Raw genomic sequence first — 25,722 nt, 5'->3', positions numbered from 1 at the left:
TTATGCCATTTCCTTTTTTCCTTCATAATATTTATAATTCATAATTATCTTTCTGACTACAAAGATCCTGCCCACCTTCTATGATGGATTCAAGCAATTATAATGTATCCCAAGTAATATAAGTGCCTGCTAGGCCAGCACTGTCCACTAGAAGTAAAATGGGAGCCACAGACATCATTAAAGATTTTCTTTTTTTTTTTTTTTTTTTTGAGATGGAGTCTCGCTCTGTCACCCAGGCTGGAGTGCAGTGGCGCGATCTCGGCTCATTGCAAGCTCCGCCTCCCTGGCTCACGCCATTCTCCTGCCTCAGCCTGCTGAGTAGCTGGGACTACAGGCACCCGCCACCACACTCGGCTAATTTTTTGTATTTTTAGCAGAGACGGGGTTTCACCGTGTTAACCAGAATGGTCTCGATCTCCTGACCTCGTGATCCACCCGACTCGGCCTCCCAAAGTGCTGGGATTACAGGCATGAGCCACTGTGCCCAGCCTCATTTAAGATTTTCTAGTAGCCACATCTAAAAAGAGAAAGGGACAGATGAAGTTAATTTGAGTAATATAGTTTACCCAACAGATCCAAAATATTATGTTTTCAACACTAATCAATATAAAAGTTATGAATTTTATATTTGAGGAAGATTATTTTCCTTGTACTGAGTCTTTAAAATCCAGTATGTGTTTTATTCTTCCAGCACATTTTTAATTTGGGCCAGCCACGTTTCCAGGGCCAATAGCCACATGCAACCTGTGGCTACTATACTGGGCAGTACAACTCCAGGCAGTCTTCCCTCAGCATAATCAGAGCCTGAAAATAATGACGATGAGGAGGAGGAGGAGGATGAAGCCCTTCTCATGTACTAAGTGCTGGTCTAAGAGTTATATATTAATCATATCTAATACTCACAAGTGAATCCATAACGTGGATTATCTTGTTCCCAGTATAAAGAAGTGAAAGCGGAGGCTCAGAGAGGTGAAGGGACTTGGCCAAAATTACCCAGCTTGAAGGCATCATTTGCACATCAGTGGACACTGGTGGATGACTGGGGTGGAAAGCTGGGGAATGGTCAGAGTCACCTCATTCCAGCCCTGACAGGCTTCCCTCCATGGATCCTATTGCTCCTCCGTGCCAGGCTGGTGATACAGCTTAGATTCCAGTGGGAAACTCAGAAAAGAACAGGTAAACAAACAAAATAATTACAAACTGTGATCAATTTGAGGGTCAGCTGGAGCCTGAGGGAGAATATGTGGGAGATATGGAGGTTGGCAGTACCACATATTTTAGACTTGGTAGTCAGAGAAGGTGCCGAGGCTGAGACCCAAGGATTGAGGAAGAGCCAGGGTTGGAGAAAGAGCATGTGCCAAGGTCCTGGGACAGCAAGGAGCTCAGCCCACGAGGACCTACAGGAAGGTCGAGTGGCTAGTGTAGCATGAGCAAGAGGAGGGGGAGAAGGGGGCGCTAGACAGGCAGCGGCCAGTTCACGCAGGGCCCTGAAGATCCCAGGAGGAAGTTTACATTTTGTTCTCTGGGTCCTAGGAAACCCATGAGGGGGTTGGAGGTGTGGGGTGGCATGATCTGATTTTTTTTTTTTATAGATGGGGTCTTGTTCTGTTGCCCAGGCTGGAGTGCAGTGGCACAATCTTGGCTCACTGCAACCTCCACCTCCCCAATTCAAGTAATTCTCCTGCCTTAGCCTCCCGAGTAGCTGGGATTATAGGCACATGCCACCACGCCCGACTAATTTTGGTATTTTTTTTTTTTTTAGTAGAGATGGGGTTTCGCCATGTTGGCCGGACTGATCTTGAACTCCTGACCTCGTAATCCACCTACCTCGGCCTCCCAAAGTGCTGGGATTACAGGCATGAGCCACCGCATCCAGCCATTCTGATGTATTTTTTAAAAAGTTCCTTCCAGCTCTGCTGTGTGGTGAATGGACTGCAGTGTGGGTTGGAGACTGGGTTCTGAAAAACCAGCGAGGAGACTATTATGCTAACAGGAGAGATGGCAAGGTGTGGTCCAAGAAAGTGATCAGAAAGGGGCTTAACCATTGCCCCTTTGCTAATCCCAAGTGGCAACCAGGCTACTAGGGAGACAGATACAGGAACTGACTGTTTGTGCGGATGCCCCTCTCTGTAGCCTCCCAGTTGTAGCTGAGGGACGCTGTCAGTGTTTCATGCGCCATTCTCCCCAAATCACTGTCTATTCCCTCACCCGGCTTCCTGTCTCCAATGCCCAGCACAGGTCCTGGGATGCAGTAAGCATCCATCAATGTTTATGACATCAAAGGAATAACTTTCCAGTAGTATACAGTTGTTAATCTAGAAAGGACCACTTCCCAAGTCAGAATTGTGTCCTTCTGCCAATAGATACATTTAGGTGCATGTTTTTTGTTCATTATTGTCTTAATATGATCCTGAAAATAATACACGCTCATCATAAAATATATTCAAGCCCTGTAGAAACCCATGAATTAGAAAGTGGAAGTCCCTTATAATTCTACTTCCCAAAGCAAACCACTGCGTTAGAAACCAGGTGCAGACTGGGCACAGTGACTGATGCCTGTAATCCCAGCACTTCGGGAGGCCAAGGCGGACAGATCACCTGAGGTCAGGAGTTCGAGACCAGCCTGGCCAATATGGTGAAACCCTGCCTCTACTAAAAATACAAAAGTTAGCCAGGCATGGTGGCACACATCTGTAACCCCAGCTACTCGGGTGGCTGAGGCAGGAGAATTGCTTGAACCCGAGAAGCGGAGGTTGCAGTGAGCCAGCATCACACCATTGCACTCCAGCCTGGGCAGCAGAGTGAGACTCCATCTCAAAACAAAACAAAACAAAACAAAAAACAAACCAGGTGCAATTTCTTTCATATTCTCTACTACCTCTGTCCCTCCACCAGTATTAGCATTATGCTATACACAGCACACATGCATTTTCTTCTTAGATTTCTTTCCATGGCAATACAATAAATCTGCTTCAGTCTTTTTTAACCTGCTGAATATTTTCCTGGCCCCATGGGGAAATCTTCCAGTGACGCACACTCAGCGCATACAAAAATGTTCCCTTTTTCAATTGCTTTTCTGTCTGGGTGAAAAATAAAGCTGACATGCTGTTTTGTCTACAGGTGGGTTTTTTTCAGGCCAGGAGAACAATGGTTGAGTCAACTGGCGAGGAGTAGAAATGCAGTAATCCTGTTAGCCACACTGTGCTTTGAGGTCTGTCAAAGCCTTTCTCTGCCTTTGCTGCCACCATCCCTCACTTGTATATTCGAGTCCTCTTCCTCCGTACTGTGTTATTACCTTCTCTCCGGCAACCTGGCTCCTCTCCCCCACTCCCCATGTCCAGTAATTAACCTGTCCCATCTGGTCTCTTTGTTTGCCCTCTCTGCATGCCGTCTAGCCATTAGGGCCCTGGGAAAAGCTAAATTCCTCCACCTTTGTAAACACAAAATCAAAATGCCATCTGCATTTCTCAAGAAACATTTTTTTTTGACAAAGGAGTATCACAGCAGATCAAACCATCCTGGCCCTAGCAAATAGTTTCACTCATTCAGCAAATATCCCCAGCAATCACAGGTTTAATTTGTATTGCCTCTGTTCTCCAATGAATACAGGAGACTGCAAATTGGCATTTAAAATATTTATGATTCATGTGTAACAGAAGAATGATCTCAGGGTTTTTTCCTATTATTTTTAGAGTTCTGGACACATCACACACTCTCAAATGTATTTCATGAGTCGGCCAGAATGCTTAATTTCTGATCAGTTCAGGAAAGTCGAGACAAGGGAGTGCTTGCAAATGTGATCACAATGTTAAATGATACGACTTTCTTGTGTGCCCCAAATGCTGCATTTATAGAAGGGCTATTTGAACAGTGAGCAATGCACCTAGGAATGAGGATGGGGATGGGTAGGACTGTGTGTCCTGAAAACAGTAAAAATAGTAGAAAACCAAGTGCAGTGCCTCATGCCTGTAATCCCAACACTTTGGGAGGCCGAGGCAGGCAGATCATTTGAGTGTAGGAGTTCAAGACCAGCCTGGGCAACATGGTGAAATCCCGTCTCCACAAAAAAATACAAAAAAATTAGCCAGGTGTGGTGGCGTGTGCCTGTAGTCCCTGCTACTCTGGAGGCTGAGGTGGGACGATTGCTTGAGCCCGGGAGGCAGAGATTGCAGTGAGCTGAGATGGCACCACTGCCCTCCAGCCTGGGCAACACAGTGAGACTCTGTCTCCAAAAAAAAAAAAAGTAGCAACAAAATGAAGATAATTTGCAGGTGTAGCATTACACACTTCAAAAAAAAAACCACTTTCCTAGAGGTGATCTCTGTTGGCCCACCCCTACTCCCTGACAGAACTCCACAGCAAGTGGAGCCGACTGTCCAATCCGTTTTACAGATGAGAAAACTTGGTTTCAGAAAGGTTACAGATGCAGGACCACACAGCCTGTCCTTAGCAGAAGTGAGCCTGCAAGCCAGCCTGCAGCTAGCTCTGTGCTCTGTTCCTGGTTGAGTGACCAGCATTTTCCAGGGATCACAAACTCATAGACCACTTGAGCTGGGATGACGGGGAAGCCACAGCCAGTGTGACCTTTACAGCTCACATCTGTACATTTGCTAAGAAGGACAGGTTTCAGTTGGATTTTTTTTTTTAAGTAGATTTGCCACTTGTCCAGGCACGATGACGAAGACAAAGAAAGGAAAGGCACTGAGTACACTGGGTGTATTTTCTCCCCCTAGGCCTCTGTCTCTTGCTGCAAGCAGAGAAACAACGTCTGCGCCCGAGCCGGGTTTATGTCAAAAACCCAAAGAGGATCTTTTGTGTTTGCTGAAAAAGGACCTCCCCCAGGTAAGCAGCTGCTTTGCCCTGGCCTTGACCTAAGGGTTAAGTGTCCCAGATTTGATTTGCAGGGCACCTACTTCTTCACAGGGAGTCTTTGGAAGGATTTAGTCTTTGGGTGGGGAGGAGTAGCAGGCAGGTACTGAACAAAGAGGAGAGGTGAGAAGACAGTCAGCTCTCCCCACCAGGAGGACAACAGCTGGCTCTGGAAATGGGCCTCCAAAGCAGCTTCCGGGCCTCCCCTTTTATGACCTGGCATACCTGCTCTGGGCAGCCAAGTGGAGAAGTGACTTCTCACCTCAGAAATGTGCACATTTGTATACCCCAGGTGCCATCAGAGGCCACTGGGGAGGGGTGGGAGATACAGGGCATGGCTATATATCCTGTTCCTTCTACACTCAGCTGCTGTGTTCCTTTTCTCCTATGCCAGAGGTGACTTCATCATCTAGTCATGAAACAGAGGAGGCAGCTCTGTTTCCCGAGCACCCACTCAGTGGTTTCCATGCAGTCTTGCAGGTCTGCCCTCGTAGGTTCATCCACTTAGCCCTGCTTTTCAGATGAGGAAATGGAGGCTCAGAGAGTTGAAATGACTTGCCCAGTGTCACACAGCCAGTAAATGGCAGACACAAGCCCAGAGAGGTCTCACTAAGGAGCCCATGTCCTCCATCATTCCATTGTCGCTTCTGGAACCTCCAAGATTCAGGAATAACAAGAGCTTTCCTCCAAGTGTTTCCCCTGCTGGCCTTGGGGAAAGGTGTTGCACCTCTCCTGTGCTCTCTGACCGCCAGTCCTGGAGCACTCATTATGTTAGATTATCCCAAATAGGTCCCACAGACCACGCCCTACCCCCAGGATCCTTGGGCACCAGAGCTACCCCAGGAGCCTTGGGCCCCAGAACCAGGAGGAGCAGGGAAGGTTTGCTTCTGCAATCACGCCTCTTGCAGAGGGGTGTGGATAAAATTATAGTGCATGTCAGATTTCAGCAAATCCAGATTAAAGTTGAAAAGATTAATCTGAAGCTGAATAACAAAACCAGCGCTAATTAGGAGGCTCAGCCCCAGTTCATGCTCCCCCGCCTTGCATCATCCATGGGCAAAACCCCACCTTGTCTGTTTATACAGAAGAACAAAGCCAGCATCCCTGGGGTTGGCCAGAGTCCCTGCCAGTGAGCCCTGGGATGCGGGCACCTCCACAGTCCACCACCTGCTCCTGCTCCTTCCCGGGGGGGGGGGGGGATCCTGAGAAGCCCCCAGCCCCTTATAACACAGAACACGAGGGGAAGGGTGGGTACTAGCATCTGTTAAGCTCCCCATGGGTGCCAGGGGCCTTACATTCATTATCTCATTGAATGCGCCGAAGCCCCATGGAGCAGGCACTCACCACGTAATCATGTGCTCAGAAAGTGTGAGCTCTTCTTACTTTATCCCCACTTCACCGACAGAGGTGATAGAAAAGCAGGTGATGGGCCCATTGTCCCACAGCTGGATTTCTTTTAGTTTTTGTTTTTGTTTTTTGGAGATGGAGTCTTCTCTGTCACCCAGGCCGGAGTGCAGTGGCACGATCTCGGCTCACTGCAACCTCCACCCCCCGGGTTCAAGTGATTCTCCTGCCTCAGCCTCCCGAGTAGCTAGGGTTACAGGCATGTGCCGCCACGCCCAGCTAATTTTTGTATTTTTAGTAAAAACGGGATTTCACCATGTTGGCCAGGCTGGTCTCAAACTCCTGACCTCAAGTGATCCATCTGCCTTGGCCTCCCAAAGTGCTGGGATTACAGGTGTGAGCCACCACGCCTAGCCCCACGGCTGGATTTCAATCCAGGCTCCTCTAGTTCAATACCTGGTACCTTCTCACTCCCCACCCCAGCTTCCTGGCGGTTGGCTCTCTCTGGTAGTGGCAGCATAAATGCCTTCTATTCCTTGCTTTTGCTTTTCATTGTTTTCCGTATTTTGTAATTCAAGCGTTGCTATAACCTTTTTAGTAGAAATATATATATGAAACAAAGAATATGAGAGAGAGTTATCCAGTATTGTAAATGCTGCTGACATCTTCTTTTTTAAAAATTTAAGTATTTATTGGGAACTTTTTTTTTTTTTTTTTTTTTGGAGAAGGAGTCCTGCTCTGTCACCCAGGCTGGAGTGCAGTGGTGCAATCTCAGCTCACTGCAACCTTCGCCTCCTGGGTTCAAGTGATTTTCCTGCCTTAGCCTCCAGAGTAGCTGAGACTACAGGTGCGCACCACCACACCTGGCTAATTTTTTATGTATTTTTAGTAGAGATGGGGTTTCACCATATTGGTCAGGCTGGTCTCAAACTCCTGACCTCAAGTGATCTGCCCACCTTGCCCTCCCAAAGTGCTGGGATTATAGGTGTGAGCCACCGTGCCCAGCTGATACAGAGAACCTGTTTTCATGTTAGTAAAAATCCTTTCGGAACATCATTTTAAATAAATATATAGTATATTATTTGGTGGTATTATATATAATATATACAATAATATATAATATATACTATATATAATATAATATATACCACTATATATTATGATGGTACCATAAATTAAGGAACCAGTATTGTCTTATTGGAAATTGTGATTGTTCTCAATTGATTGCTAATATGAATAGAGTGGTGGAGAACATCCATGCACAGGGCTACTGATAACTTAGGGGTGAGATGGCTTCCTCTTCACCCCAGTGTTGGTCATTCTCTTCTTCCTTAAAACTTTGTACACAAATTCATTTTATTCTGTCACAGTTTCTCAAGACAGGGCATTGTGGCATGGTGAGGAAGTGTGGGCTTTGGAGACAAGCAGACCAGTCTCTACATAGTGGTGCTCAATACATACATGTTAGCTGGGCATGATGGCTCACACCTGTAGTCCTAGCACTTTGGGAGGCTGAGGTGGGAGGATTGCTTGACCTAACGAGTTCAAGACCAGCCTGGGTAAAATAATGAGACCTCGTTTCTACCAAAAAAGAACTTTTTTTTTTAAATTTTCAAGACGTGGTGGTACATACCTGTAGTCTCAGCTACTCGGGAGGCTGAGATGGGAGGATCACTGAGCCCAGCAGGTCAAGGCTGCAGTGAGCTGTGATCGTGCCACTGCATTCCAGCCTGGGCAACAGAGCAAGACTCTATCTCAAAACAAACAAAAAAGATAGTTGTTGATTGCATGATATTTACAAAGCAACCACTATGTGCTAGGAACTTAAAATATTATTCAACTATCATAATAACTCTGTTGTCAGAAGAATTATTATTCTTACTTTGTAGAGAAGGAAAACTGGGCTTCAGCAAGGTGGAGAGATTTATCTAAGTCCCTGGTTAGATGAATGTCCTTTGGCAAATTATTTAATATCTCTGAGTCTCGGTTTCCTCACATTTAGAATGGAAGCAGTAATACTCATCTTGCCAGGCTAGTGCGAGAACTAAATCAGCTAAGTGTGTGCTTCCCGTGCCGTCTGTTCTCTGCTTGGTGAGGATTGTTTTTGTTTATCTCGGGCAGCCCTTCCACTTGACCATCCTAGAGTGATATTGCCTTGCAGCCATCAAGTGTGTTCTTAGGGGTAAGGTACTACTTTTTATTTACTTGAGAAGAGTTCCTTATTCTGTCATAAAATTTCTTTCTCCGTAGGGCATTATGATATCAACGAATCCCTTGTGAAGCAGTCGCCAAACACGTTAATGTCTTGTTTTAAATCAAAAACCAACCGTGGATTAAAACTGATGTCAACAGGCCCGGGACCCGGTTATTACAACCCCAGTGATTGCACAAAAGTTCCAAAAAAGACTCTTTTCCCGTGAGTCCCAATCATTCTGATCTTTCTTTTGAAAGGTGGTTGTGGGGAAGGAGCCCAACATAGAGAAAAGGAAGGGGTGTCACTGCTTGGCAGAACACAGTGCCAGGCCACTCTTCAGGGACCCTTAGTCACACATAATGGTGCTCAATAAATGCCTGTTGAATGCCTGATATTTATGGAGCAACTACTGTGTGCCAGGAACTTAAAATTGTATTCAATTATTATTATAATCCTGTTGAAAGAATCGTTATTCTTACCCCATAGAGGAGGAAGCAAGGCTTCAGATTTGGCGGGAGATTTGCCTAAGTCCACACAGCCAAAGTGAGGAGCCATAGGGAATTGGCTCAGGACTAAGTCTTTCCTCATCCCCTGTGATGCTGGATTCCCCTGGTGCTGACATTGTTGTATTTTTGTAACATAAAATCCTCGCTGGAGTGGCAGGACATTCAGAGGCAGTCAAGCTCTCATAGCTTTATACTGATGGACATTTAAGCCCTGACTTTGGAGTTGGTGATACCTGCTGGATTTGTACTTCAGCTCTGCTGTTTTTATGCTCTGTGACCTTGGGCAGAGTTCTAACCTCTCTGAGCCTCCATGCCCTCATCTGTAAAGTGGGAATAATTCCTGCCTTGTGGGATTGCTTTCAGAATTAAAAATATATGTTTGGCTGGGTGCAGTGGCTTGCACCTGTAATCCCAGCACTTTGGGAGGCCGAGGTGGGTGAATCACTTGAGATCAGGTGTTCGAGACCAGCCTGGCCAACATGGTGAAACCCTGTCTCTACTAAAAATACAAAAATTAGCCAGGCATGATGGTGCATGCCTATAATCCCAGCTACTCAAGAGGCTGAGGCAGGAGAATCACTTGGACCTGTGAGGCTGAGGTTGTGGTGAGCGGAGATTGTGCCACTGCACTCCAGCCTTGGTGACCCAATGAGACCCTGTCTCAAAAAAAAAAAGGTAAATAAAATATATGTTTTGCATTGGCATTGCAGCTGGTGACTCAAAATTAACACAGATTTTAAAAAATAAATACAGGGATTTGTGTTACCCTGTTTAATATCCTGCACATTTTATATTACTCTCACCTAAGAGTCTCAAACACTCACAGGGCTTATTTATTTCTCGAATGGTTCTAGAACTTCTGGAACTAACAGCAGTTAGGGTTACTCCTCCTGTTACCATCTCAGCTCTTACCCCTGTGCAGCCCCTCCAGACAGAGCTGGCCAATGGGAGGGCTGGCCGGGTGGGACCAACCATATATCCACCTGGGCCCCTCCGGAGAGATCAGGCAGGTGATGGGAGCCATAGCCACAGTGGGTCAGAAGTCCAGGCAACCCAGGGAGGCTGACAATATTGGGCATAGTCTGATCATCAGCCTAGGGCAAGGGGACCACCGTTAGAGAGAGGTGAGAGTTGTGAATCTGCCAAGTTGAACTTAAAATCTGGAGAGGGGATTGAGACCTCAGCTGGAATCCACCAGAGTCCCTTCTGCCCTCCAGGGCTAGGGCTCTGCAGGCTGGCCTTGTACAGGCCTTGTACTGGGCTGGGGCAGGCCAGTCTCCAAGAACAGCTCTCTCTCTCGAAAGTCTCTCTCCAGAGACCTCCCACCTCCAGGCTGGCATGCAGTGTCTCTACAAGCAACTGTTCCTTTACTCTGCCAGAGGAAGGTGGTCAAGAGGACAGGTGTTGGAGTGGGCCGACCAGAGTATGAATCCCAGCTCTGTACCTTCCAGAGACTTCTCTCTGAGCCTGAGTTTCATGTTATTAAGTAGAGATAAGAATCTTGTAGGGATTCCATGAAGATTCGATGAGAAGATGTTGGAAAATAGCTATTACCAGCTGGGCGTGGTGACTCACGCCTATAATCCCAGCACTTTGGGAGCCCAAGGCAGATGGATCACTTGAGGCTAGGAGTTCAAGACCAGCCTGGCCAACATAGCAAAACCCCCATCTCTACTAAAAATACAAAGCTGGGTGTGGTGGTGGGCGCCTGTAATCCCAGCTACTCAGGAGGCTGAGGCAGGAGAATTGCTTGAACCCAGGAGGTGGAGGCTCCTACTAAAAATACAAAAATTAGCCAGGCATGATGGTGCATGCCTATAATCCCAGCTACTCAAGAGGCTGAGGCAGGAGAGCCAAGTGGCAGTGAGCCAAGATCACACCACTGCACTCTAGCCTGGGTGACAGAGCAAGACTTGGTCTCAAAAAGAAAGAAAATAGCTATTACCCTTATAATGATAGCTGTGGTTATTTTATATCCTATAGACATATTAGGCTATATTATACAATACGGCTGTTATTTGGCATGGCAGCTCAAGCCCCCAGCCCAAATTTGGAAGCTTCTTCAAGGAAAATGGTGAAATAACATAAGAGTGGAGGACACTTGGTTTTTAACTGTTTTATCTGGAGAAGTATCTTCTGGCTTTTGCTCAAGTTTGAGCAGGTGGTTTGAGATCATTCTTATTTTATGGCGTTTGCATTTGTCAGTCATCAGGCTCTATAGATTTCTAGTTCTGTACTGGAGGCTCAGGTGAACAGGACACCACGCTCCAGCCAGCCTCATCTGGGAACAGCCTGGAAGCCAAGTGGAGGAGCCTGCAGCAAAATGCTGGGTTAGGTGGCCTCAGGGGTGTGTGGCCATGCACATCCCGTGGGGCCGTCTTCCCACTGGGCAGTGCAGCGGGGCTGCGTGTCTGGGGCTTCTAGGGATCGCTGTCTGTCTGTCAATGCTTCACAAATAAAAGGTCTTTGGTTAATAAGTCTGAGAAGCACTGCATGGTAACCCTCTGCCCCTGAGAACATCGCAGTCTGCACAGGCATCTTAAAGGCTCTGAGAAGGCCTGCAGTAAAGGAACCTATTAACCCGGTCGGTGTCTCCTAAACTTGGGTTCACCCTGATGAACGGATGGTGCCCCAGGCTCTATAGCAGGACATTTGTGTAGCTGGCTCTGTGGTCTGGGGCTGCACTGGGCACCTCTCTGGGTCTTCATTTCTCTATGAGCGAAAGAAGGGTGTCTGCATTTCTGACACGTCACAATGCCAGGCTTGCTCACCATGGACTCAGGAGAGCACACAGAGGGCAATGAACGTGGAGCCAGCCTGGACCCACAGAGGAGGTCCAGATTATATATTTTAAAATTAACATGGGAAGGATGAAGCTAAGACATTTATAATTTTATTTGGAAAGCAAGAAGATAAGACTGGTAGGCTTTGGGCTATTCTAAAAAAGCATCTGTCTTCCCAGTGAATGATGAAGAAAATGATGTAATGAAAAGAAAAGACACCTGAATATCAGAGTGTTGAGGAAATATCCAAAATCCAGTGTCTCAAATTCCAGTTCTGTTTTCTCTTGTGTCCCTGGAGGGAAGAGAGGGTCAGGAGCCACACGGGGTCCTGAGGTCAGTAGACCCCTGAGGTGACCCCATCTGCATGCACCTTCCCTTAGGACTTTGTCCACATCAGACCTAATCCTCTTTAGCTCTCCATGGCTACGTGGAGCGGCGGTGACTCGCCGCCATGTTTCTTTCTCGGGAACACATACGTGCCATGCAGAGGGAGACCTGCCCTCATCTGTCTTGGGCTGGAGGTGATGGGCTCCCCATTCTTGGGCAGAGTTACAGCTACAGAAATGCTCTTCTGGATCTGCTTTCTTCAGGGTGCAGGAAGCATCAGTGCAGATGTGAGTTCTTCCTGGAGTTTTTAGTCTCATGCTACCGGCCAAAAAATGTAAAACCCAGCTGTGAGAGGGTGGCTGGATATGACCAAAGTTCAGGAGGCCGCCATTAGGGCAGGGAACAGCTGATCACGTCTCCTGGGGAGGCCATGGAGGCAGCGTGGGCAGTGGATTGATTAGCGCAGACTCCAAAGTCAGTACCGTGGAACCTCCACTTTCCCCGCTCACCAGCCAGGTGGGCCTGGGGGAAGGGAGGTCACTTAACTCCCAGTGAATTCAAAGTCATCTTTGGTGAACAGGGATAAGAACACCTCATAATGTGGTTGCAAGGATAAAAGGAGATAACCCACAAAACTCACGTAGTAACTTGTATTTTTATCAAAGCAGGTGAGCAGGTCTTCCGTGTCTTCCTAGGGTTTCTAGTGTGGCCCCGTAGGGCAGATGCTGTGCTAGGGGCTGGCTGTTTGTTAGCACTGGCATTTCTGAGCTCCTTAGCTAAAGGTCACGCCATCGGGTGTTCCTTGACCATGGCCACCTTGCTGAATCAAAAGCTAAGAGGAGTTCTCAGCTACCAGGGTGTCTTCAGAAGCAAAGTGAAGTGTCAGCCAAGGTTTCACTTCTGAGGTCTTCAATGTCCATCACAGTGGTAACTCAATGACTTAGGGTGAGTCAGGGTGAGAGTTTTGGAGATCAAAATAGTTCCTCCTAGGCACTGCCTTCCAACTCATGCTCCCCGGCAAGGAGGTGCGACACTCAGGGTCATCTTTCTAACCCTTGATCTGCTTCCTGGAGTTTTAAGCCACTGGATTTGCACAGACACGCTGTCTTGTCACAGCTCAAGCTGAAAAATCAAGCCCCGTTGGCCCCACTCCAATTTTGGTAATTAGATTGGGCCCACCTTAACTTCCCCTGGGATTTTCAATTCGATATGGGATGCTTCCTCCCAAGCGGCTGTGATCTGTCACCCGCCACCCTGTTAAATAGATACTGCATTCCACCCCAGAGGCAATCGGCTGCCCTTTAATGATGAGAAAAATTGCCCCTTTATCCCTCCCAACCCTGGGAATCCCTGAGGCAGAGTGAATGTATGCCTGGGAGTGGCTGGAGGGTCTCGGATGCCTTCCCCAAGTGGCCTGCTGAGTCCTCTAAGACATTCATTATTCTTAGGTGATTTGCAAACAGCTCACATTGGAAGCTGCAAACACACTTAATCCAGTTGTGGCCAACTCAGAGCCTTTGATAGATGTTTTCTTTCCACGGGGCAGGGCCAGGTTGGCTTTTATAACTGAGCAATGAGGCTCATAAAAGCCCTGGTCACAGTGCACTGTGGGCTGCCCTGGGTTTGATCTGGCCTGACCTTTGTGATTTGCCAGCCCCACCTCGACATGGAGGGACCAGCCCTGGATGAGGATGAAACTGTCACGTGGGCCTCAGATGCCTGGCGCCTTTACTTGCTACCAGCCCTCTGCTTTTCTCTGCACTTCAGCAAATGTTCCTGGGATAGGGCTGGGGGCCTCAAAGCTGAGGAAGACACATTCCCTTCCCTTAAAGAGCTAGGCAAGTAAAAGCCATAGAAAATGCAACATTTTAAGTGCAAAGGAATAGCCAGAATGTATTCAAGGGCCGCATACTCTGAGCTGAGAGCTCTCAGCGGCGACCTGCCGTCACCCTTCCACCTCTCCTCCAGGTGGGCGTGTCACTCCGAGTTTACACTGAAGTGCAGGCTGTTTACCGTCGTGGGGCTGGGATTTGAATCCAGGTCCCTCTGCCTCCAAAATCCATCTCCAAAACCCATGTTCCTCACTTGAGTCACAGGATGGGAACATCCAAGACAGGTGGGGGGTGGTGAGATGGGTGTCGGTGGAGGAGAGAAGTTTCCCTGAGGGAAGTGAGAACGTCAATAATTGAATTCCAGTTTGTAGGGAAAGTTGGTGTCCCTCACAGAAGGAACAGCAGGGACAAAGGCACGGAGTTGCTGAACTGTGTTGTGTTGGGTGTTTCTGGAAGGTAAAACGGAAGCAGCAGTACGTGGGAGATTAGGCTGGATTGAGAGGCCATAAATAGATCTTGCCTTTAACTTTTCATCAGGGTTTGTAAGTGGGGAGGGTCCGAAGCAAGTGAACAACCCAGGAACTCACCGGTGGATGGAGGGTTGAAGGTGGTCCAAGTGCTCAGCGTCTGTCTCCCTGTGTCCCAATTCCTGCCATAACAGCTACAGCTTTCCCCATTCCATGCTTTTCCTCCTGCTGTTCCCTCTGCTGGAAATGCCCTTCACCTGAAGACTTTCTGGATTTCTGGGTGGATTTCTGGATTCATCCTGTTGGAATTAATGTCCCTCTGTCTCTGTCTCTTTCTGCTGTCAATGCAGTTTTGTTTGTTTGTTTGTTTTGGGTTTTTTGTTGTTGTTTGTTGTTTTTTAAACCTCTATTCTAATAGATTTCATGTTTTTAAACAAATGTTACAAGTAAAGCACTGATTTTCCTAACAATCTGGGTGGTAGGTATTATTTCCACGATTTTACAGATGAGGAAACTGAGGCTTAAGGAGGTGAAGAGTCTTTTCTAAGAACACATAGCTGGTGAATGGAGAAGAGGGGATTCAAACCCAGTTCTGTCTGAGTGCAAAGCCCGTACTGCCTGAAGTTGTCACCAAGCTCTTAAGGACACTCAGGTCCGTGTCTTAGTACAGAACTGCCTGGATTCCCAAACATGTCTGGCCTAGAGTCACACACATGGCTGGTGCTCATAAAAGATCCATAGAGCTAGGCTGAAGGTTCTGAGCCTCTCCTGGGCATATTAAAGGAATGGAAGACAAGGGACCTCTCTAACCCATCTTGCCAAGAACACTGGTGAGTCATTAACTCAGCGTGCGCCAGCCTCCTGCAGGCTGTCCTTGGCTAAGAAAGCAGACACCTCATGGTGTTCTCAAAGAACAGGGTGGGAATCTTGGGCATAGAGTGACCCAGACCAGTGATGGGGTGACCTCATACAATGGTTGGTTCATTCCAGCTTTAATTTCCAGGAATCAAACCTGTCTCTCTATGATGCCAGCCACAAACTCATCAAATGTCTGGAGGTGTTTTGAAGGGGGAACCGCAAGCCAGAACAAGAAGCCAGCTTTTATTTATAAGGGGAGAGGTTGTTGATTACACCCTATAACCAGTTTTTCCATGCAGATTCACAGCAAACAGGGAGGCAGCATGTCCCCGCTTTCCCTGTGGGTACCTTTGTTCTAAATATAAGCATCCACGCCAGCTGCTCCTCCACCACAAGATGTGAACCCAAGCACATTTATGATGACTTTCAGTGTCCTCCCTGACAAGGGGGGTGTCCCCTGCCTCAGCATGACTCTGGGGTGGAAGGGCCCTAAATCAGTCTTTTACGAGGCTCAGTTGCCTGTCTGTCACCAAGCAGCACACAGTGACGCTGACACAGGGATCATCAGAAGAATAACAACTGACTTTATTGAGCACCTACTATGTGCTGATGGTCTACTAGGTGCTTTACATACCTTTTCTCTATTCGTCATAACTCCTTTATAAAGTTAGTGTCATTGCTCCTTGCCGTGCTGTGTATACTGACACTAAGCTATAGAGAGATCAGGGGCCTTGTCTTACAGCCAGTAAGTGGCGTGACTAGAATTCAGCCTCAGGTCTGTGTGACCCTTAAACTCAGTCCCCTCCGCCATCATGCTTTCCTCCATATTGCTAGGCGCCAAAGACTTGAGTTCCATGCCAGCATTCCTATGAACGTGCCTGTAACTTTGGATCAGTTGGATCTGGACACCAACATTTTTAGAAAACTAAGGAGGTTGAAGAAGATATCACTTGGCCGGGCGTGGTGACTCACGCCTGTAATCCCAGCACTTTGGGAGGCCAAGACAGGCGGATCACGAGGTCAGGAGATGGAGACCATCCTGGCTAACACGGTGAAACCCCATCTCTACTAAAAAATACAAAAATCTAGCCGGGCGAGGTGGCGGGCACCTGTAGTCCCAGCTACTCGGGAGGCTGAGGCAGGAGAATGGCGTGAACCCGGGAGGCGGAGTTTGCAGTGAGCTGAGATCCAGCCACTGCACTCCAGCCTGGGCGACAGAGCGAGACTCCGTCTCAAAAAAAAAAAAAAAAAAAGATATCACTTGGGTCCCCTCAAGCTCTCTGTGTTTAAGAAGTTGTTGGCTAAAGTGCAGCAGTGCCCCAGTGGCCAGGAATCCCAAGTCCCCTCCTTTGTTTGGATGGGCTGGCTCCCTTGGTCGTTGAGTGCTGGGGGAGGCTGGGGGAGGCACCTTTGGCCATTCAGTGCAGAGTACCTCCTCTCCCCTTTTGATGAGAAGCCTTTTAGAAGAAGCCTTGGGTATGAGCCAGAAGGAGGCGGCCCTTCTATTGCGTGGTTAGGAGAGTAGCATGATTCCTGTAACGAGCCCAGAAGTCTCTGACAACCCAGTGGAACTTTGAATCAAGGCCTGATGAAAGGTCACAGCAGGAAGGGATCTCAGAGGTCATCTTGTCTAATTCCTTCCTTTTACAGATGGGGAAACTGAAGCCCAGAATGAATTAATGACCAAGCTGGGACTCAAGTACAGGTCCTATTTCTCTTTCATTTAATGTCTCAATATCAGAGATAAAAGATAGACTCCCTTTCTTGAAGGAGGGGAAGACAGACCTGAAAACAATGACAGTGTAAGTGGTAAGGGTTATGCAGTCTCTTGATTTCCAGCCCAGTGCTTTTCCACTCATGCCTCCTGCCTCCCCAGGATGATATTTAGTAGGATTCTGGAACATCAATGTTACAGTGGCCTCTGAAGACCTGCTGGTCTTGGGATGGCAAATCTCTGGACTGTGGGATGCTTCTTTCTCTTCCCTGACCATGGCAGACATCACAAGTGGCTCACCAAGGCCTCTTCCCATTGAGTCCATGTGAGGCCTCAGTTTCTTTCACAGAACTCCAGCTAGGCACTACCAATCAATCAGAGTTGGCACATGAGATATACACTGCCTGCCATTTCTGATTACCTCCACGTCTCCAACAATGCACACTGAGCTCTCACTGTGTGCCAGGCCCTGTCCTGAGTGCTGTGTTTTAGGTGCATCATCTCATTTATCCTAACAACCCTGACCTCAAAGTAGTTACTATCATGATTGCCATGTGCAGATGAGGAAACAGATCCCGGGGTTCCCAGCTCACTACAGTGGAGCTAGGACTCTGCCCAGGTGCCATGTCCAGTCCTCTTCTAGACAACTTGGTGCTGTGCAGGCCTTGGCTGTGTCTAGAAACTATGCCTTCCCCACTAGACTGCCTTAGTGACAACTTCCCGTTTTATCTTTCCCAAAGGAAAAACCCCATCCTGAACTTCTCTGCTCAGCCTTCGCCTCTGCCCCCGAAGCCGCCTCTCCCAGGTCCTGGTCAGTATGAGATCGTGGACTACTTAGGCCCCCGCAAGCATTTCATCTCGAGCGCGTCATTCGTGTCTAATACCAGCCGGTGGACAGCGGCACCACCTCAGCCAGGCCTGCCTGGCCCAGGTCAGAGGATTGTTTTAAATGATTGTAATAACCAAATCTTCTGGAACTATCATTCTTGGGTCGTCACATGCCCCAGATTTATAGGTTGTTTCCCAGATAGGTGACAGGGATGGGAGTAGATTTGGAAGCGTTATCCGTTCACATTTTCACGGTACAAAAATGTTTTGTTTTTTAAGGTGAAGGGGCTCTTAGAGATGGTCCAGGCCAGGGATTCATACTGAGGACCGTGAACATCTAAAAGGCTCAGAGATAGTCTTAAAGGGGTCTGTGACTCTGCAGCTGGCTGCAGACTTGGCACATATAGACATTATTTTCTGGGAAAGGAGGTCATAGCTTTTGTCAGTGTGTCAGATAAGTTCTTTTTCTTTATTAATTTTTTTTACTTTTATGTTTTTTTTTTTGAGATGGAGTCTCGCTCTGTCGCCTAGGCTGGAGTGCAGTAGTGTAATCTTGGCTTACTGCAACTTCCACCTCCCAGGTTCAAGCAATTCTCATGCCTCAGCCTCCCGAGTAGCTAGAATTACAGGCACATGCCACCACACCCAGCTACTTTTTGTATTTTTAGCAGAGACAGGGGTTCTCTATGTTGGCTCGAACTCCTGACCTCAACTGATCGGCCCGCCTTGGCCTCCCAAAGTGCTGGGATTACAGGCGTGAGCCACTGTGCCCAGCCAGAAAAGTTCTTTTTCTTAAAAGTATTTAAACTACTGGTCTAGTGTGGCCAGGTTATTTTACAGCTGAAGAACCCCTGGAGAGCAGGTTGGCCACAGGTCCATGGCGAATTCATGGCGGGCAGTGCCAGGCATTTCCCCATTTATGCCTTGTTTGTTGATGAAATTAACCAGGGATTGTCCAATGGAGCAGCACTTTTCAGCCATCTAGCGCCATGCCCTTTTTATAGGCAAGCATAAGTAGGGATCCCCTGTTACATCTGGGATCTACCTGGGAGCTAATAATGAGGGACTCACTCCAGTGGGCAGTCTCTGTGCTTCCTGACCTATTTGTAGCTCTCTATAGAGCACTTTTGCTATTAGCACACCCTGACCATGGCCAAAGCATTGGGGACTGACATGTGTGGCAGGTGGCACAGGAGGACGAAGGTAGAGCTGTGATGGCCGCCAGCTTGGTTACACTCAGCCTTTCCGTAAGTGTTGACGATGGTCCTGTGCTCAGGAGCCGAGATGACCTGGGCCCTGGGTTTGCCCCCAGAGGCTGCAGTCAGGTAGGGAGACTCCTTCCACTCCATACTCACAGGTGAGACTAACATAAGGCAGACTGGCAGGGAGAAAGTCACTCTCATAGCTTTGGCCTTGCAAATGTGGTAATAATCACACCAGCAAGGCTATAGAGGTTTGATCTGGGGCTCATCTGGTCAGTCAAGGAGAACTCAGCATTGCAAACATGCATATGCTCTATACAAGGGGTGAGCTCCAGAGAGGGCAGGGCATGGCCAGGGATCCTGGCTTGACCCTGCTCAGCCACATCCTTTAGAAGCATTGCCCTAATGACTTTTCCATGCCATTTGTGGTGCTAGGCACCTGGCACACAGAGACACACAGCTCCTGCTACTCTGATCACCCATGCCAAGGTGGGCTTCTGCGAGGGGTTTCCTGGGCACATGTATGTGTCGGCATCTGCCTGCTCAGCTTCCAGTAAACTCAGATATACCTGGACTGCCATGGGCTCCCCTCAGCAGCTTCCCAAGTATAGGGACAGAGAGGCCGCACACAGGACCCTCATTAACCAAGTCAGTATCAACATGAGAGTTTCCGGTCGCCTAGGGCTGCGATTCCCAAGCCCTGTTCATCTCCTAGAGAACCATGTCCGCAATTGTCATGGCTTCTGCTTTTATGGAAACCCCTGAACTAAATCAAAACAAGACCCCATGAAGCTAATACCTTGCTTCAAGAATATTGCTTTACTCAATTTCTTTTTGAATTTCATAGAAAATAGTTTTGTAAATTTTGTTCTGTTAAATAAGTTGAAAAGAATTAAAGAAGGCCGGGCGCGGTGGCTCAAGCCTGTAATCCCAGCACTTTGGGAGGCCGAGACGGTTGGATCACGAGGTCAGGAGATCGAGACCATCCTGGCTAACACCGTGAAACCCTGTCTCTACTAAAAAATACAAAAAAAAAAAAACCAGCCAGGCGAGGTGGCGGGCGCCTGTAGTCCCAGCTACTCGGAGGCTGAGGCAGGAGAATGGCGTAAACCTGGGAGGCGGAGCTTGCAGTGAGCTGAGAACCAGCCACTGCACTCCAGCCTGGGCGACAGAGCGAGACTCCGTCTCAAAAAAAAAAAAAAAAAAAAGAATTAAAGAAGGCAGGAAGCCAGAGTTTGACTCCTGCCTGGGCCGGTTAAGAGCCAGATAACCTCGGGCCAGTTCCTTCCACTCTGTCTCCCCACGTGTAATATACAGGGGCTGGCACAGGGGTCCCCAGGCCTTTCCAGCTCTGAGGTAGAATGCCAGAGACTGCAGCAATGGGCCTTTTCTCTCTTAATGCCTCCTCCTCTCTCTCCCCTCACAGCCACGTACAAGCCAGAGCTCCCAGGAAAGCAGTCCTTCCTCTACAACGAGGACAAGAAATGGATCCCGGTGCTGTAGGGATGTCACACAAGGTCAAGGAGAACCCCGGCCATCAGCCCGTCCCGCCCAGCTTCCCCAGGACATTCCTCAGGAGGCGACTGACCATGTGCGTGGCAGCTGACAACTTGGGGGCTGGCTCTACCACTCTGGCCTGGCGTGCTAGCCGGACTGCTGCCATTGCCTTTGTCTCGAGCTGGAGACATTGCTCCCTGGAGACTGCCTCCCAGCCCCACAGACTCCAGTGGGTTCCTGAGCAGAAGGGAGGAGTGAACAGAGCCCCCTGGCTGCCTCCCCACGCACCCATCCAGGCTGGCTTCCAGGACGACTCCCTGCCACAGACTGAAGGGACTCCTGAGGTGCAGACTTCAAGGAGGAGCAGTCCACCCTGAAGGTGGCCAAGCCTGGAAGCCCCACCCTTCCCTGTGTCATTCCTTCGTTCATTTACGCATTCATTCATTCCCTCACTCCTGCCTTTCTCATTTGTCCCTTTCTGACCTCACTCACTCACTCACTCATGGTACGTCTACTGGGCGAAAGCTACCTGCAGGCAGGTGATGCTTTTTCCACCAGTCCACAGCTTTCTTTCTAAAGTGACCACCTGTTTGGAAAGGCCTCTCTTTACTCCTTTTAGACCTTTTTCTTCTTTGGAGTGGGAGGTCATCTTGGAATGTCAGTGGCCGGGCCCAGGGGCTGTGCTTTTCCCTGACTTCCTTTGCCAGCGGGACTGAATTTTCTCAAGGCTTACAGGCCCCTCCATGGAGTCCACATGGCCTGTCTAGGCCTGATAGCCTTTGTCTCTATGTGGAGGGAAAAAGATATGTGCCCTGGTGGTTTTGGTGGAGGCTGCACAGGTGCGTGGTGGGCGGGGAGCTGCCAGGTTCCTTCCCTCATCTCCCAGCAGACTATGACTGACGCTGTAAGTCTCTCTCTGCATTCACCCCGCCAGATACTGAGAGGTTACAAAGGCTCCAAGGCCTGTACATCTGTGGTCTCTCCAGAGAAGTGGTTCTCAGCCTTGACTGCACACTGTAACCACCCGGGCACTTTAAAAAGTACTGAGGCCTGGGGCCTACCCACAAATGCTGATTTAACTCCTCCAGGGTGGGGTCTGGGCAGTGGGGAAGCAGGAGGGGGTAAAAGCCACCCAGGTGATTCCAGTGATAGGTGAAGGTTGAGCAGCGACACCTTCCAGCTTCCTGACTGGCTCTGGGAGGGGAGCTGGGAAGGAGGACAGGAGGTGGGGACTTTATACACACGGAGCACCTACAGCGTGGCTGTGGTTCCACACTCCTCTGTCATTTAACCTCCACGCATCACCTCATTCTGACATCACGGGGGCGCCACAGCCACAGTGAGGCCTGGCCTGGGCAGAGCAACTCTGGGTGCCCCACTGGGTCCCTCCCACAGTGGCAGGCAAGCCTAATGGGAACCCGAGGCAAAAGGAAACATCAGTAATACAAATCCTGTCTTTAAAACTGTGATGTTTTGTTCACCATGCTTTTTTTTTTTTTTTTTTGCCTTAATTTTAAAAATATTGCATTAAACTTATTTATCTTGATTATTGAGCTTTTGGGCACCCCTTAATTTTTGTGCCTTAGGCTAGAGACTCACCTGCCCGTAGCCTTGACTCTAGGTAGGGGCTTGGGAATTAGGACCACAGACTCTGTCAGTGCTGGAAGTTTCTTATAGGCATCATGGTTTTCACACTTCTTTTAAAAAAAGTTTTATTCAGACAAATGTTTACAAGAAATCCTAATATTTAAATGGGGAGAAGCAGAGCTACGGTGATGGAGTTGGGGGGGGGATACACAGGGCCTGCTGCAGCCCCTTCTTCACTTTGTAGTGACCTTGGAGACCCACCAGTGAGTCCTGAGGCTCTGAAGATGATAATTACAAACAAACAACGGAGATCATGTCCTGCACTTCATAGCCAGAGAAACTGAGGGCTACAGGTAGCAGTGGCTGGAAAGTCTGCTCTCCCAAAGGAAAAAAGACACACTTCAACTTGGCAGCTTAAAAAAGCTAAATGAGCCGGGCGCGGTGGCTCAAGCCTGTAATCCCAGCACTTTGGGAGGCTGAGACGGGCGGATCACGAGGTCAGGAGATCGAGAACATCCTGGCGAACACGGTGAAACCCCGTCTCTACTAAAAAATACAAAAACTAGCCGGGCGAGGTGGCAGGCGCCTGTAGTCCCAGCTACTTGGGAGGCTGAGGCAGGAGAATGGCGTGAACCCGGGAGGCAGAGCTTGCAGTGAGCTGAGATCCGGCCACAGTACTCCAGCCTGGGCGACAGAGCGAGACTCCGCCTCAAAAAAAAAAAAAAAAAAAAAAAAAAAAGCTAAATGAGGCAATGAAGGAATTGAACTAAGAGACAAAAACTGGCCGTTCACGGTGGCTCATGCCTGTAATCCCAGCACTTTGGGAGGCCAAGGCGGGTGGATTACAAGGTTAGGAGTTCGAGACCAGCCTGGCCAATATGGTGAAACCCTGTCTCTACTAAAAATACAAAAATTAGCCAAGCGTGGTGGTGGGCACCTGTAGTCCCATCTACTTGGGAAGCTGAGGCAAGAGAATCGCTTGAACCCAGGAGGCGGAGGTTGCAGTGAGCGAAGATCACGCCACTGCACTCCAGCCTGGGTGACAGAGTGAGGCTCCATCTCAAGAAAAAAAAAAAAAAAGATAAAAGAAAGCAAGCCTGAATCTGTGATTTGTTCTCTAAGGAAAATAAAGGCCTTGACTTGTAGCATTTGTCAATCTCTGACTGTCACCATGGCTGACTTCAGTGTGCCAACATGACCACACTGCTGCAGAGTTGGGAAGACGTGTGCGATTGCTTCTGTGAGCTGTAGGAGCTGGCTCTGGGGAAAGTGGCTTGGCCTAGAGAATAGGGGCAGAGCTGGCACAAGACTCAGGTCATGTGGCTCCCAGCCTTGGGTGCTGCCTGCTGGCCCCAGCTGTGAGGTCCTCTTCAAGCTCATTCTGCACCCTTCCCAGGACTTTCTCTTCAGAGTCAATGATCCTGAGGTTGTAACATTCAAAGACAAACATCTGGGCATCAGGAATCTGCTGCCTTCCAGAGGCGGCACCTCTGCTCCACTGGTGCCCTGCACGTCCCAGCATCCTTCAAGTCCAAGCCAACCCGCTCTCAGCACAGAGCCAGAGCGAAGGGAGAAAGAGGAGCAAGACCCCAACCACTGTGGCCCTCTCTTCCCAACAGACTCTCCCAAAAGGAACGAGTGCAGCATGTGAAGTAATGTGACGTAATACATAGGTAGATTTTTATTACTAAATACCACGTGAGTATACAAAATGCATCACTGAATAACAGCTAAAAAAAAGCCCAAGAAATGTGAAATACACATTTTTTGAAATGATAAAAACATATCCATGAAAAATATAAAATGTTGCATATATGTACAATATATTTATATATATATATAACATAAATGAAAATCGTAAATAAGAAATGTATACAACAGTAAGTGGCAAGGCAGTAGTTTTACACAGCAGTCACTTTGTTCCAGTCAATCGTTGGTGCTATTTACATCTTGCGTTGAGGAAGTCTGAGAAAGAGACTCCACTATAGTGTCTTTTAAGTCATTTGCACTGAAAATCAAGAGTTTTCAAGTTAACTGACCAAAGGGTGAGAAATCCTTTGTCTGAAGTTGAAGACGGAGAGTGGGAGCCGCACCAGCTGGCGTGATGCTGTGGGAGGGAGCGTGTGCCGCCACCATCTTAACGGGCAGCCTGCAGGAGCGCCACTGCAGACAAGGGTCTTGGGAGGAGGGATCAGTCTTCTGGGTAGGTGGTAACCACGGTAACATTGTTTTGGGCTACGGGAGGCACTGGCAGGAAGTTCAGGGAGCAGATTCAAGCATGCCATGGGGATTCAGGCCAGGGAATCCCCCAGGTCTCTCCCTGGCCCTGACGTCTATGGGTCTGTGACTCAAGGGCCTCTTCCCTCAGGGAAGGCATTCAAGTAACAGCGCTGAGGCATGTGGAGAGGTTGTGTGTGGCATGGGGCCACGTCCCTGCTGGCCCCTTGCAGGTCACGAGGGTTTGGATGCTCAAGAGGCCTTACAGCTCCTTAAGGATGATCTGAATTTTGCCATCCAGCTCCCCCATGTCCAGCAGGAAGGCCACGTGGTTGCTGTAATGCTGAATGATGTTGTTGTCCATGTTGACCAAGATTCTGGAAGGGAAGAGGGGATGTGGCTGGAACACAGCAGGCGCCCTGTTTTCAGGCCTTCTGAGTGACCAGGATGAGTGACGGGTCATACCCAGTGGGTACCTGCCACATTTTAGGCACCTCACAAACTTTCCCTCTGATCCTCACAACCACCCCGCAAGGTTGGGGAGTCACAGTCTCCTTTACTGCACAATGCCCAGTGGCCGAGCCACAACTCAACCCAGGCCTGCTGGCCCCCACGCTCACAGCTACTGCGCCGGATTGCCTCTGTCCTGGTGCACCCGAGGATGGACACTCAAGCAACTAGTATATAGATCTGGGGGAGATGCAGTACTCCCTTAGTCACCATATTGAGGACACAGACATGAAGTGTGAGTTCAAGTCCAGGAGGGGTGGTGGTTTGGGTTCAACAAGAGGCCTGGATGTGTCACTCAGGCATGCCTGCCTGAGCCTGAGGCAGCTGCCACACAAGCCCCTCCCAGTTCCATTCCCAGGAAGCTGAAATCAAAGGAGGATTGTCCCATAGACTTGAGGGGCTAGGCCCACTCTCTCCCCATATTCTCCAGGGAAAGACCTGGGTCAACCTGAGAGAGACAGAACCTTCATGGCTGTGGGCCCCTGCAGGGAGTCAGAGCCATTGTTTATGCCAAAAAGCAGCCCCCTAGGAGCTGCTCCTGATGAAGGACCCACCAAGATGTGACTTGAGCTGATCACATCAATCTTCTCTTTGCCCCTTCCCTGCTGTCTTCTGAGCATGTAATGGAGTTGGCTATATCCACCCACACATTCACCATCCACCATCCATTCACATATAGCCCCCATCCATCATCCACCCACCCAACCACACCCCCACCCACCATCTACCCACCCATACACACCTCCATCTACCATGCACCCACCCACTCACATCCCCATCTACCCTCTACTACGCACCCACACACACCTATCTGGCATCTATTCACCCATCCACCCACTCATGCACCATCTACCCACACACTCACCCGTCCACCATCCTCCATCCACCTGCCCACCTGGCCTTCATCTTCCCATTCATCCCCTATATTCACTGAGGCCTTTCCATGTGCAGGGCCTTGCTCAAAAACAAGGACCATATGGAGATGAA

The 25,722-nt window shown here is 48.8% G+C and overlaps 2 protein-coding genes across 9 annotated transcripts in view; one reads left to right on the top strand and one right to left on the bottom strand.

The window, feature by feature from the left end:
* Positions 1-21,975, top strand: part of STPG1 (sperm tail PG-rich repeat containing 1) — a 61,081-nt gene extending 39,106 nt beyond the window's left edge. For 3 of the 5 annotated variants that reach the window (XM_030913435.1, XM_030913434.1, XM_030913437.1), the window contains 3 exons: positions 4,734-4,842; positions 8,464-8,629; positions 20,351-21,975. In XM_030913435.1, coding sequence (XP_030769295.1) covers positions 4,734-4,842; positions 8,464-8,629; positions 20,351-20,798 — 723 coding nt within the window. In that variant the 3' untranslated portion in view covers positions 20,799-21,975. Of the gene's footprint in view, positions 1-4,733; positions 4,843-8,463; positions 8,630-17,634; positions 17,826-20,350 lie in introns of all 5 variants that reach the window. The other 2 variants (XM_030913436.1, XM_010355734.2) reach the window with 1 other exon arrangement.
* Positions 21,976-23,661: 1,686 nt separating this feature from the next.
* Positions 23,662-25,722, bottom strand: part of GRHL3 (grainyhead like transcription factor 3) — a 35,948-nt gene continuing 33,887 nt past the window's right edge. For all 4 annotated transcript variants that reach the window (XM_010355735.2, XM_030913430.1, XM_030913429.1 and 1 more), the window contains one exon: positions 23,662-24,602. In XM_010355735.2, coding sequence (XP_010354037.1) covers positions 24,488-24,602 — 115 coding nt within the window. In that variant the 3' untranslated portion in view covers positions 23,662-24,487. The remainder of the gene's footprint in view (positions 24,603-25,722) is intronic.

The sequence above is a fragment of the Rhinopithecus roxellana genome, chromosome 12, assembly GCF_007565055.1.
Source record: "Rhinopithecus roxellana isolate Shanxi Qingling chromosome 12, ASM756505v1, whole genome shotgun sequence".
NCBI classification, from domain to species: Eukaryota; Metazoa; Chordata; class Mammalia; order Primates; family Cercopithecidae; genus Rhinopithecus; species Rhinopithecus roxellana.
This window is presented reverse-complemented; position numbering and strand designations above follow the sequence as displayed.